An 11,904-nucleotide genomic window follows, 5' to 3' on the forward strand; every position below is an offset into this window, starting at 1 on the left:
AGAGGCATCTCACTTTGTTTATTTATTGACATGGGATATGCAGTAATTCAATATGATATTTGTGTATCTTATTTCTATATTTTCATGTTTATGTACAAATTATGTCTGAGCAGCAACAGACATCAGAGAAACACAGTAACTCTGTACCTTGGTTTAGATTTTCTATGTTTATGTATTAGTTATGTCACAGGTTTCTATATTTTCATGCTTATGTAATTAATTAATGTTTAATCAAACCCAGATATTAGGGGGACTGCTTATAAGTCAGATGGTTGTATCTTGCATTTGTTACTTGAATTAACCAACACAGTGTTAAATATGTCAATTACTCTGTCTTGCAGAATGATAATTGTTTACCCTTCGTCGATCAGCCAAGAGGGACTGTTGGGATTAATTTTTGGGGACTGGTAAGGTGAAGCTGTGGCTAGTCCATTCTGTAAGAAGTACTGGAACAGTAGGGGTCCTGGAGAGGGGTAGGGGGGTTTCCTCTCTGTGGGGTCTGTCATCTTTTCTTCTTCAACTCCAACACACCGGATCTTCTATTTCATTTCTTACTTTTCATCAGAGTACCAAGCTATCCTTCCCTCTGTCCATATGCATATGTCTCTATTGCTGAGACCCTTCTCATTTACCATGTCAACACTTGTCCTTGTTGACGAAAGCCTATTATATAGGAGGATCAGGGAAAAAAAGCTAGTATTTCTGCACTATTGAAGATACTGAATTTACTTATGTCTGTTATATATATAACCCTCAAACCAACCTACCAATGTATAAAGCCTATTCATATTTTTGTCATGATGTGCCAGTCACTTATGATTCATTTGTTGTGTATTCACACCCAAGCGGTGAACACTTACCTATGTATAAGGCACAACCACATAATTGTAGTGATGTTTCACTTACTTATAAAACACAACCAATATGATATATTAGTCACGTATTCAAGTCATTGTATATTGTCACTCAGAGTAATATGTAACCAGACTCTTATGTATCATTCCATAATATGCTAGCACTTGCAGTGAAGGAGAAAGCAAAAACTGCGTTGCGCATATATTCCTGAAAAAAAAATTACATTAATTAATGTTTTAATTATTATAAAGGTGGGAAGGAGGTGTTGGTAGTGTCTTGACAAATGAAAACTAGTAAGATTGGTCATTGCTCAGACATTTCATTCAACAAAGCAGTCTGTGTACTGCAAACTTCAAGACTCTGTATGAAGCAGTCTGTGTACTGCAAACCTCAAGATTTTCTATAAAGCAGTCTGCGTACTGAAAGCTTCAAGATTATCCATAAAGCAGTCTGTGTACTGCAAACATCAGGACTACCTAAAAAACAGTCAATGTACTGAATTCTGAATCTTTTATGTAAAGTACGGAGATTAGTACATTTACACTTAGGAATTTTGTACTAGTTTTGAGACTCAAAGTTACATGTTAGCTCATACAGTTAAGAAATAACTTGTTCTTTCCTTGTACTTTTGAGTAATAATTTTTGCATAATGCTTCACATTAATTTACATATTTAATCAAATACAGGATTTATTTCATACCATAAGTAAAATGCTTGTTCCTCCAATTTACTGTAAAATGTGTACTGTTACGTATATCTGTCAGAAAAGGTTTTGTTCAACTTTTAGTTGCACAAATCCTTTTGCAGGTTATTGAGAAGTAACAATCCATTAAAACTGAAATAAAATAAATTATTTTGACAATAAACAAGAAATTTCTGACATAAATACTATACGGGTGTAGACAAAGATGTACTTGTGGCATAGTTACTAATAAGGTAATTAGTATACTGAAATTGTATTGAAGACTGTAGGTCCTGTAATTGGTGGGAATGTTCACTTCAGTATGAATCTTCTGTAATTAATAAAAACATTCAAAATATTGTTAATATTTCACATTTGAGTATTTTCACATCTATGAAATATCAAATGGTTAAAGTTAGTTATATGTATTCATTCTATAAGTGCCAATGCAACTAATGGAATCAGACATTAATATTTAGATACCTGTTTTAATTGTAATTTTATTAAAAAACCCTTTATAACAATGCTAATGATTGTTGGGGATTGTTTAGAACATATATATAGGTTTCAGCCATGTTGGCACGGGAGTCATTACTTTGTGAGTTTTTGGACAGAAAGCATGTAGCTTGTTGAGTAGGATTGATTTCATTATTGTAAGTATGTTACTTCTTATTTCAGTTTCTTCAAGATGCTTTGATTTACTTTGACATTGTAATAAATAATCTGCTGAAACATTACCTATCTGGGATTAATTATTCATTTAACTTCATAGTTAAATTTTACAGTAGCTGTCTAGGAAACCAGGACTACAGCTGCGACAGATCATCTGCAACGATGAGTACACGACCTTAAATCAAACTAATGCATAGAAATGTTTTAGAGTGCTTATACAAATCTACACAGTAATGGGATACTTAGTAGATCACAGTTCGGATTTCAAAAATGCTGTTCCACTGAGACAGCAATATACAATTTCACTGTCCACGTAATAGAGCCTTTAAATAGTAAAATGTCACCAATAAGAATTTTCTGTGACTTCTCCAAAGCATTAGGTTGTGTGAACCATAACATTATGTTACAGAAATTACAATTTTATGGTATAAATGGAATAGCATATGAGTGGTTAAGTCATACCTATAGAGCAGGAAGCAAAAAGGTTTCTTATATGGGTCAAGTGATTTCAATAAGTTTGTCACTTCTTCTAACTGGGGTCAAATTACATTAGGTGTTCCACAGGGTTCAATCATGGGCCCCTTCTGTTCTTGATATATGTGAACGACCTCCCTTCCTATCTGAAACAGGAAGCTGAACTGACACTGTTTGCTGATGATTCAAGCCTCATTATTATTCCAGTAAAAGAAACTCCAATTGACACAATACATCCATAGAGATGAGAATCTTAGTTGGGAAATTCATATTTTGGATCTTCTAAAGCGACTATGTTCAGCAACTTTTGCAATCAGAATAATTGCCTATTTTGAGGATATAGAAATTAGTAAGCTAACATACTTTGCATACTTTCACTCTCTGATGTCATACAGAATAATATTTTGGGGTAACTCAACATTTAGACAAAAAGTATTAACTGCTCAAAAGAAAGTGGTTAGAATAATGTGTGGGGTTCATAGTCACACATCTTGTAGGCATCTTTTTAAAAGATTGGGAATTCTTACAACAGCCTCACAGTACATTTACTCACTAATAAAATTTGTTCTCAACAACATGGACCAGTTTTAAAATAATAGTGACATTCATGATTATAATACCAGAAAAAAAGGCTTACACTATCTTTTACTCAACCTATATTTGACACAGAAAGGGGTAAAATATGCTGCTATAAAACTTTTTGATAAATTACCAGATGAAATAAAATGTCTGACAGACAGCAATAATAGCTTAAAAAATAAACTGAAATCATATCTCCCTGACAACTCCTTCTATACCATAGATGAATTGTTGAATAGGAATAAATAAATCTATGAATATAGTATATGCATTTTTTGCCATTTAAGGGAATGGGGTAAGTAATAGAAATATTATCCTTAACGCTGTACTGTAATATATATATATTGGCCTTTACAAATGTCTGCTTGTGTCTGTGTATATGCGGATGGATATGTGTGTGTGGGCGAGTGTATACCTGTCCTTTTTTCCCCCTAAGGTAAGTCTTTCCGCTCCCGGGATTGGAATGACTCCTTACCCTCTCCCTTAAAACCCATATCCTTTTGTCTTTCCTTCTCCTTCCCTCTTTCCTGACGAGGCAACCGTTGGTTGCGAAAGCTAGATTTTTGTGTGTATGTTTGTGTTTGTTAGTGTGTCTATCGACCTGCCAGCGCTTTTGTTTGGTAAGTCTCATCATCTTTCTTTTTAAATATATATATATATATATATAAAACTAAACGATCGTATGGCATTGTTGGCCGGGAGGCCCCATGCGGGGAAGTTCGACCGCCGTATTGCAAGTCCTTTTTATAGTTGATGCCACTTCGGATACTTGTGAGTCAATGATGATGAAATGATGATGAAAGACACACAACACCCAGTCATCACGAGGCAGAGAAAATCCCTGACCCCGTGCGCGGGAAGCGAGAACGCTACCGCAAGGCCACAAGCTGTGGACAAAATATATATATGTGATTGATCAATGGAACACACAATCAACTGACTAACTAACTAACTAACTCACATGGCTTTCCTTAATGTTGCTGTGATAATTATGCACTTAGTTGCAAGAACCTGCATTTGTCATGATACTGGGATAATTTCTTGAAGGTATATAAAGTTGCTCTAATATGTAGAGACAGTTACCTATATGAATATGTGAATGAGTATTTACCTCCTTCAGTACATACAAGAATTCATGAACATTCACATCTTAGTTTTAGTTATTAAACACAAAAAATGTATATATAAACACACATACACACACACACACACACACACACACACACACATACATATAATATGTTTTTGTGTAATGCGTTGAGCCACTTTCTTATCCTATTACACTTGCCTATACATTGTATTACTCTGCCTTATGCATTACAATGACCAGGTGTCCAAACAGCAGTTAATAGATGAAATATGAACTGAGATGATGTTCTTGTTTTCTTTTGTTATACAGTTACAATATCTTGATAATACTGTAGTTAAGAGCAACAGTATCCTGAAATCATGGGATTTTGTTTACACTATGCCATGTAGGCCTATATTGTAACTTTGAAGACACAATTGCTAGACAAGAAGAATTTTGTACTTACCTTCAGCATTACTTTCAACCATACACTAATGATTTACTTAATTCTGTTATGTGAAATTGATGATTTATTCCACTTATACACATGTACATTCATGATTTGCTATGCAAACACATGGTATTTGATGAATAGTGATTTATCATGTTGTGTTGAGGCAAGATGGCGGTGAAAAAAGGTTCACGAAAATCGAGTTCCACGAAAAATGTAAAAAAGAATGAGTCTTTATGTATTCAGTGCAAAAAAAGTGTCGTTGTTCAACTTGTAAAATGTTACTGCTGCGAAGTTAAAGCAAAAAACGCAAATGAAATCATTACAAGATCAAAATCTAGTGAAAAAACCGTGGCAAATGCAAATTCAGTGACATTGATATGTAGCCTAAACATTGCGATGATTTTTGTCTCATTTTAACTGCAAAAAACAGTGAAATCAGTGAACTTAAAAGGACTGTAGCCTTATTGGAGAAACAGCTGCATCTTGGCTGTAAAACTCAACAAACAGAGCATCGTCTGACCGAGCGAGGTGGCGCAGTGGCTAGCACACTGGACTCGCATTCGGGAGGACGACGGTTCAATCCTGTGTCCGGCCATCCTGATTTAGATTTTCCGTGATTTCTCTAAATCGCTCCAGGCAAATGCCGGGATGGTTCCTGTGAAAGGGCACGGCCAACTTCCTTCCCTGATCTGATGAGACCGATGACCTCGCTGTCTGGTATCCTCCCCCAAAAAACCAACCAACCAAAGCATCGTCTGAATGTGGAAGAAATATCGGCTACGAGTGATGTAACCAAAGGAAGAATGACTATGGAAACCAGCACAAAACTTGGAAATAATAATGTAAGTGCATCAAATAGTTATAATGACAAATGTGATTCCACAAACAATGTCATTCAGAAACATATGAGTCCAGATAATAATTACAAACAACAACAGCAGTGCACTGTAAATTTTTCGCGCATGTCTCATCCTAAACAAACCTAAACCTAGCAGACACACAAACTAACGCAAGTGTCCAAGCCTTAGTCAAACCAGGAGCAGGCATTGCAGAAGTGACAAAAACAGTGGTAAAATCATGTGAAAAACTTAATCCAAAAGACGGTGCAGGTGTGAATGATGTTGCCAGAGATAAAGGTAGTGAACTCATCACTGTTCTTGAAAGTGTGCTACCCAAATTAGCCAACACAAATGTAGCTGTTGTAAATCAACCACACACACACACACGACCTACCTCCTTGGTCATGTGAAAATAAATTAATAGAGAGAGTAAACAAAGAGAGAGATGCTGTATGCAAAAAGTTTCTGTATGTGAACTTAATAAATGTAAGCATGTTAGACAGGTCCATGCTCACCAGCCATGGCCTTTATTTAAATCACAGTGGGAAACAATTTTTAGTTGAAGAAATCTGTTGTCTAGCAAATTTGAGTCACAATATGCATAATATGGAAGAAGTCCAAAATACTTTGGACAAGTGGGTCATAAAGAAAGATGTGATGTCTTATAAAAAGGGCGAAAGACATTTTTTAGGGAGGTAGACTGTATCACAAAAAATGTGATACAGAATTAAATTGCAAATATAGACTGAAGATTGTACACCAGAATGTACAGTCATTAACAAACAAAGTTGATGAAATAAATATACTCCTCAATAGTGAATGGAAAGATGTTTCAGTGTTATGTTTTTGTGAGCATTGGTTACGAGTATTTTCAGTACTTAAAAATATTGCATTTTAACCTTGCAAACTGCTTTTGTAGAATGAAATCAAAACATGGGGGAACTTGAATATATGTAAAAGAAAATGTAGATTATAAGAGTGTAGCATCTGTTTGCAAACTTGGTTGTGAAAGAGACTTTGAAATCTCAGCTGTTGAGTTAATGTCTGAAGAAAGTATTTTTTGTGTGTGTATAGATCTACTGTTAGCAATATAACTGTTTTTTTTTTCTTTCTTTTTTTTTTTTTTTCTCCTTGATCAGGTATGTGTAAACATGGAGAAGTGTACATGAGGAAACTTTGGTACCAGTTATAGTGACCACCTTCCACAATTACTGACCATACCTGTAAATCACATTTCAACCAGTACAGAAAATGTTATCCATAAAAGGTTTTGTAGTAGGAAAAATATTGAATACTTCCAGTACCTAATCAGTGACAATCTTGGAGAGAACTACACTCCTGGAAAGGGAAAAAAGAACACATTGACACCGGTGTGTCAGACCCACCATACTTGCTCCGGACACTGCGAGAGGGCTGTACAAGCAATGATCACACGCACGGCACAGCGGACACACCAGGAACCGCGGTGTTGGCCGTCGAATGGCACTAGCTGCGCAGCATTTGTGCACCGCCGCCGTCAGTGTCAGCCAGTTTGCCGTGGCATACGGAGCTCCATCACAGTCTTTAACACTGGTAGCATGCCGCGACAGCATGGACGTGAACCGTATGTGCAGTTGACGGACTTTGAGTGAGGGCGTATAGTGGGCATGCGGGAGGCCGGGTGGACGTACCGCCGAATTGCTCAACACGTGGGGCGTGAGGTCTCCACAGTACATCGATGTTGTCGCCAGTGGTCGGCGGAAGGTGCACGTGCCCATCGACCTGGGACCGGACCGCAGCGACGCACGGATGCACGCCAAGACTGTAGGATCCTACGCAGTGCCGTAGGGGACCGCACCGCCACTTCCCAGCAAATTAGGGACACTGTTGCTCCTGGGGTATCGGCAAGGACCATTCGCAACCATCTCCATGAAGCTGGGCTACGGTCCCGCACACCATTAGGCCGTCTTCCGCTCACGCCCCAACATCGTGCAGCCCGCCTCCAGTGGTGTCGCGACAGGCATGAATGGAGGGACGAATGGAGACGTGTCGTCTTCAGAGATGAGAGTCGCTTCTGCCTTGGTGCCAATGATGGTCGTATGCGTGTTTGGCGCCATGCAGGTGAGCGCCACAATCAGGACTGATCTCCTACACTGGCCGTACACCACTGGTGATCGTCGAGGGGACACTGAATAGTGCACGGTACATCCAAACCATCATCGAACCCATCGTTCTACCATTCCTAGACCGGCAAGGGAACTTGCTGTTCCAACAGGACAATGCACGTCTGCATGTATCCCGTGCCACCCAACGTGCTCTAGAAGGTGTAAGTCAACTACCCTGGCCAGCAAGATCTCCGGATCTGTCCCCCATTGAGCATGTTTGGGACTGGATGAAGCGTCGTCTCATGCGGTCTGCATGTCCAGCACGAACGCTGGCCCAACTGAGGCGCCAGGTGGAAATGGCATGGCAAGCCATTCCACAGGACTACATCCAGCATCTCTACGATCGTCTCCATGGGAGAATAGCAGCCTGCATTGCTGCGAAAGGTGGATATACACTGTACTAGTGCCGACATTGTGCATGCTCTGTTGCCTGTGTCTATGTGCCTGTGGTTCTGTCAGTGTGATCATGTGATGTATCTGACCCCAGGAATGTGTCAATAAAGTTTCCCCTTCCTGGGACAATGAATTCACGGTGTTCTTATTTCAATTTCCAGGAGTGTATATGATACCTCTAATACCAACGAAAAGATGGATCAATTTTTGAACATTTTCAAGCATAATTTTAACAAAGCTTTTCCACAAAGGAAAGTGATTTCCAAAAGCACAGATAGATTCAAAAACTAGATTACACCAGGCATCAGAGTATCTTGTAAAAGGAAGTGGGAACTTTTTCTGCAGTCAAAAAGTCACAGCAGTCCAGAATTTATTAATTATTTCAAAAAATACAAGCTAGTTTTGAAACGTGTAGTAAAAGAGGCAAAAATTAAGGAAAATGACAAATATATTATGAAGTCAACCAATAAAACTAAGTCCATGTGGAAAGCTGTGCAGGATCTTATGGGGAAGAAAACAACTCACAAAAATATTGTGATATCACATGATGGCAAGAATGTCACTGACCCTAGGGTAGTTGAAAACAGTTTCAATTCTTACTATGCAACTGTTGCTGGAAAATTAGTGAAGGAAAAATCTGGAAATCCACCTAATACAACATGGAAAGAACTTTCATCTATTGAAATAAATAATATATCCATGTTCTTCAGTCCAGTAAGCCCAACAGAGCTCCTAAATACCATTAATTCACTGAAGAGTAAGTATTCAACAGGTATTGATGATATTCCAGATTATATTATAAAAATAACATCAAGACAAATACTTTCACCTTTATTGGACACATGCAATTCATCCTTATCATGTGGTGTCTTTCCTCAGCAACTGAAAATGGCAAAAGTAATACACCTATATAAAAAAGGTTATCATCAATGTATGGGTAACTATAGGCCTGTGTCTCTATTGGCAGGGTTTTCAAAAATTATTGAAAAAGTGTTCCTTTCAAAACTAATTACATTCTTCGGCAAGCATAATATTATTTCTGGATGTCAAGATGGCTTCAGACCACAGAGGTCAATTGCAATTGAAACTACCACTTTCAGTCTGATAAACCATGTCTTAAATGCAGTGGACATCCACAGAAATATCTCAGGTTTATTCTTGGACCTAAAAAAAGCTTTTATGTGATTGATCATTCTATACTCCTGAGGAAACTTGAATGGTATGGTGTAAGAGGTGTTCTAAATCAGTGGATTAAACCATATTTGGAATATCGCTCTCGGGTAACTGAAATTAAGTACATGGAAGGAAATGAACTCCAGATACACCTTTCAGAACCATGTGGACTAAGTCACGGTATTCCACAGGGCTCCATTTTAGGTCCCTTTCTGTTTTTGGTCTACATTAATGATTTCCATAACACGTTAGGGATTCTGAACCTGTACTGTTTGCAGATGACACCAGTCTATAGATTGAAGGGAATAAAGAAGAAAATCTTATGCATCTGCAAAAGATATTACAAAAGGAGTGTCTGAATGGTTTACCAGAAACAGGCTAATAGTTAATACCCAAAAAACAGTACTCATGAATTTCCACACTGATCAAAATAAAAATCTGGCACAACCTGTAATATGTATAGATAACCAAAACATTAGTGCTGTCAATGAAAATAAGTTTCTTGGGATTCACATCCAGGAAAATCTTAAATGGAGCACTCATATCACAGCCCTAAATTCAAAACTAGCAAAATTTAGCTATGTAGTAAGAATTCTCCGCAACAGTACTAGTGCAGAAACAGTTAGGGCTGTATACTTTGCTCATGTACATTCAGTACTGAAGTACTGTATCATTTTCTGGGGAAATGTACATCAGGCCATAACAGTTTTCAGGAAACAAAAGGCAATTATAAGAATAATGAAACAAGTGAGCAGCAGAAAATCATGCAAACCTTTCTTTAAAGATCTAAAGATCCTACCCCTTCCCTGCATTTATATACTGGAAGTAGTCATGCATGTCAAAAAAAGCATACTGAGAAAAGAAAACCTTTGTCCTCAAAAGAAAAATGTCCATGATTACAGTACCTGATCAGACAGTGATATGCATGTTAATCATTGTAACACCACATTATGCCAAAAAGGTATATATCATGCAGGAACAAAACTTTACAACAGATTACCAAGACATATAAAATCTCTTCCTGAATTACAAAGCTTTAAAAAGTCTGTGATATCCTACCTTCTGAAAAACTGCTACTATTCAATTTCACAGTATATTATGCAAGAAAAAATGTAATTTGTATCTTTAATTGTAGAAATAAATTATAAATATACAGTATTTCAAAAAATTGAAATTATTAATTGTATAGATCCAATTTGTCTTAAAAATTTATAAAATGTATGTTTAACGTTTGAAAAACCAATAGCTAAAAAGGTTTTCTGTCCAATATCTTGTATAAAATATACGTATTGAAAAAGAGATTTATATGGACAAATAAATAAATAAATTAATACATATGAAAGAGATTTATATTTAATAATTTTATACTGTTGCAAGTGAGAAATGGAATATTGCACTGAGGAATTGCATTATAATTTTCACAGATGCTTAAGAAAGGTCATATGACTCTGCATTTCCATGTGAAAGTGGGAGTGCCTTAAGCTTAAAATCTCTTTTATGTACTGCATATATTTACTTTGAAGTCTAATATTGATGAAGTCAGTAACTTTATTATATATAGTGTCTTAATTGACTTTCAAGTATTTGATCCCAGCCTATGGAAACTTTTCTCTGGGAATCACAAGTAATAGGGCCAAAGCTCTAATTATTGCAACCATTTCCACAAGTGAACTTGTGTAAACAAATGTAGCTTGTCCAATTGCTCTGTAGCCAGTCTGAGTCAATACTTTTGGTGGTTTCTGCGTGCTGATTGCTGCTGTCTCGTCCAGATTGTATATGTCTTGTTGTTCAAACTTTTATTTTCTGTAAGGAAAAGCAGATTGCTGAATAAAACTTTCACATTTCCCTCTATACAGCTAGTGGCTCTGGATATACTTGTCTGTTCTAATGTACATAATGCAAGCTTTTTTTTTTTATATAATGCCCTGAGCTATTCCAGTCGTGTTGTGTTCCTTCATTCCCAATTCCTTGGTACAGATTTTCCATTCCTCTTAGAAAACTTATATGCCTGAATTCTTGCAGTTTTTGTAGTTTAACCCATTAGCACCATGCGTTGCAATATGGCAACGTTTGTAACACTTTTTAAAAATCGTTGATTCCACGACATCAACGAAGCGAGAGTGTTGGTAGCACTGGATTCCATTCCGCAAGACTGCAAAGATCACTACAATGTAACAGTTTTAACAATACATTTAAATTCTGCAGCGTGAGCAGTGTTGGAAGTCGTTTGCTAAATGATGAAGAAAAATGGAGTATAAATTCGAGTAAGTATGTTTCACACAGTAACTTACGATATATAATTTGTTTTTTTAGTATGGTTGTGATTTAAATACTCAAATACACATTCTTTGGAGGTTACTGCTTGCTGTGAAATGAATTACATTCATTTAGGCCGTTTGAACGTCGGCGTTGCCATATGGCAACGCTAGGAGCTTGTACTCAGTAAAAGGACGAATTTTCTCTTTTTTGTTTTAGAAGAGGTTTCTCGCTTGCTGAGGCGCTGGAGATTCTTTATAATGACAATATTGAAGGTGATGTGTTTGTTGAACCCCCAGATCCGAATTGAGAAG

General features: G+C 37.1%; 1 protein-coding gene across 1 annotated transcript; it reads left to right on the forward strand.

Moving 5' to 3' along the window:
- The first annotated feature begins 8,356 nt into the window (after positions 1–8,356).
- Positions 8,357–11,346, forward strand: LOC126153118 (uncharacterized). The gene is made up of 6 exons (XM_049916048.1): positions 8,357–8,416; positions 8,507–9,231; positions 9,288–9,514; positions 9,672–9,988; positions 10,858–10,958; positions 11,145–11,346. Exons 1-6 carry the CDS (start codon positions 8,357–8,359, stop codon positions 11,344–11,346), a joined length of 1,632 nt encoding a protein of 543 aa, XP_049772005.1.
- Positions 11,347–11,904: the final 558 nt, after the last annotated feature.

This window comes from Schistocerca cancellata, chromosome 2, assembly GCF_023864275.1.
Source record: "Schistocerca cancellata isolate TAMUIC-IGC-003103 chromosome 2, iqSchCanc2.1, whole genome shotgun sequence".
NCBI classification, from domain to species: Eukaryota; Metazoa; Arthropoda; class Insecta; order Orthoptera; family Acrididae; genus Schistocerca; species Schistocerca cancellata.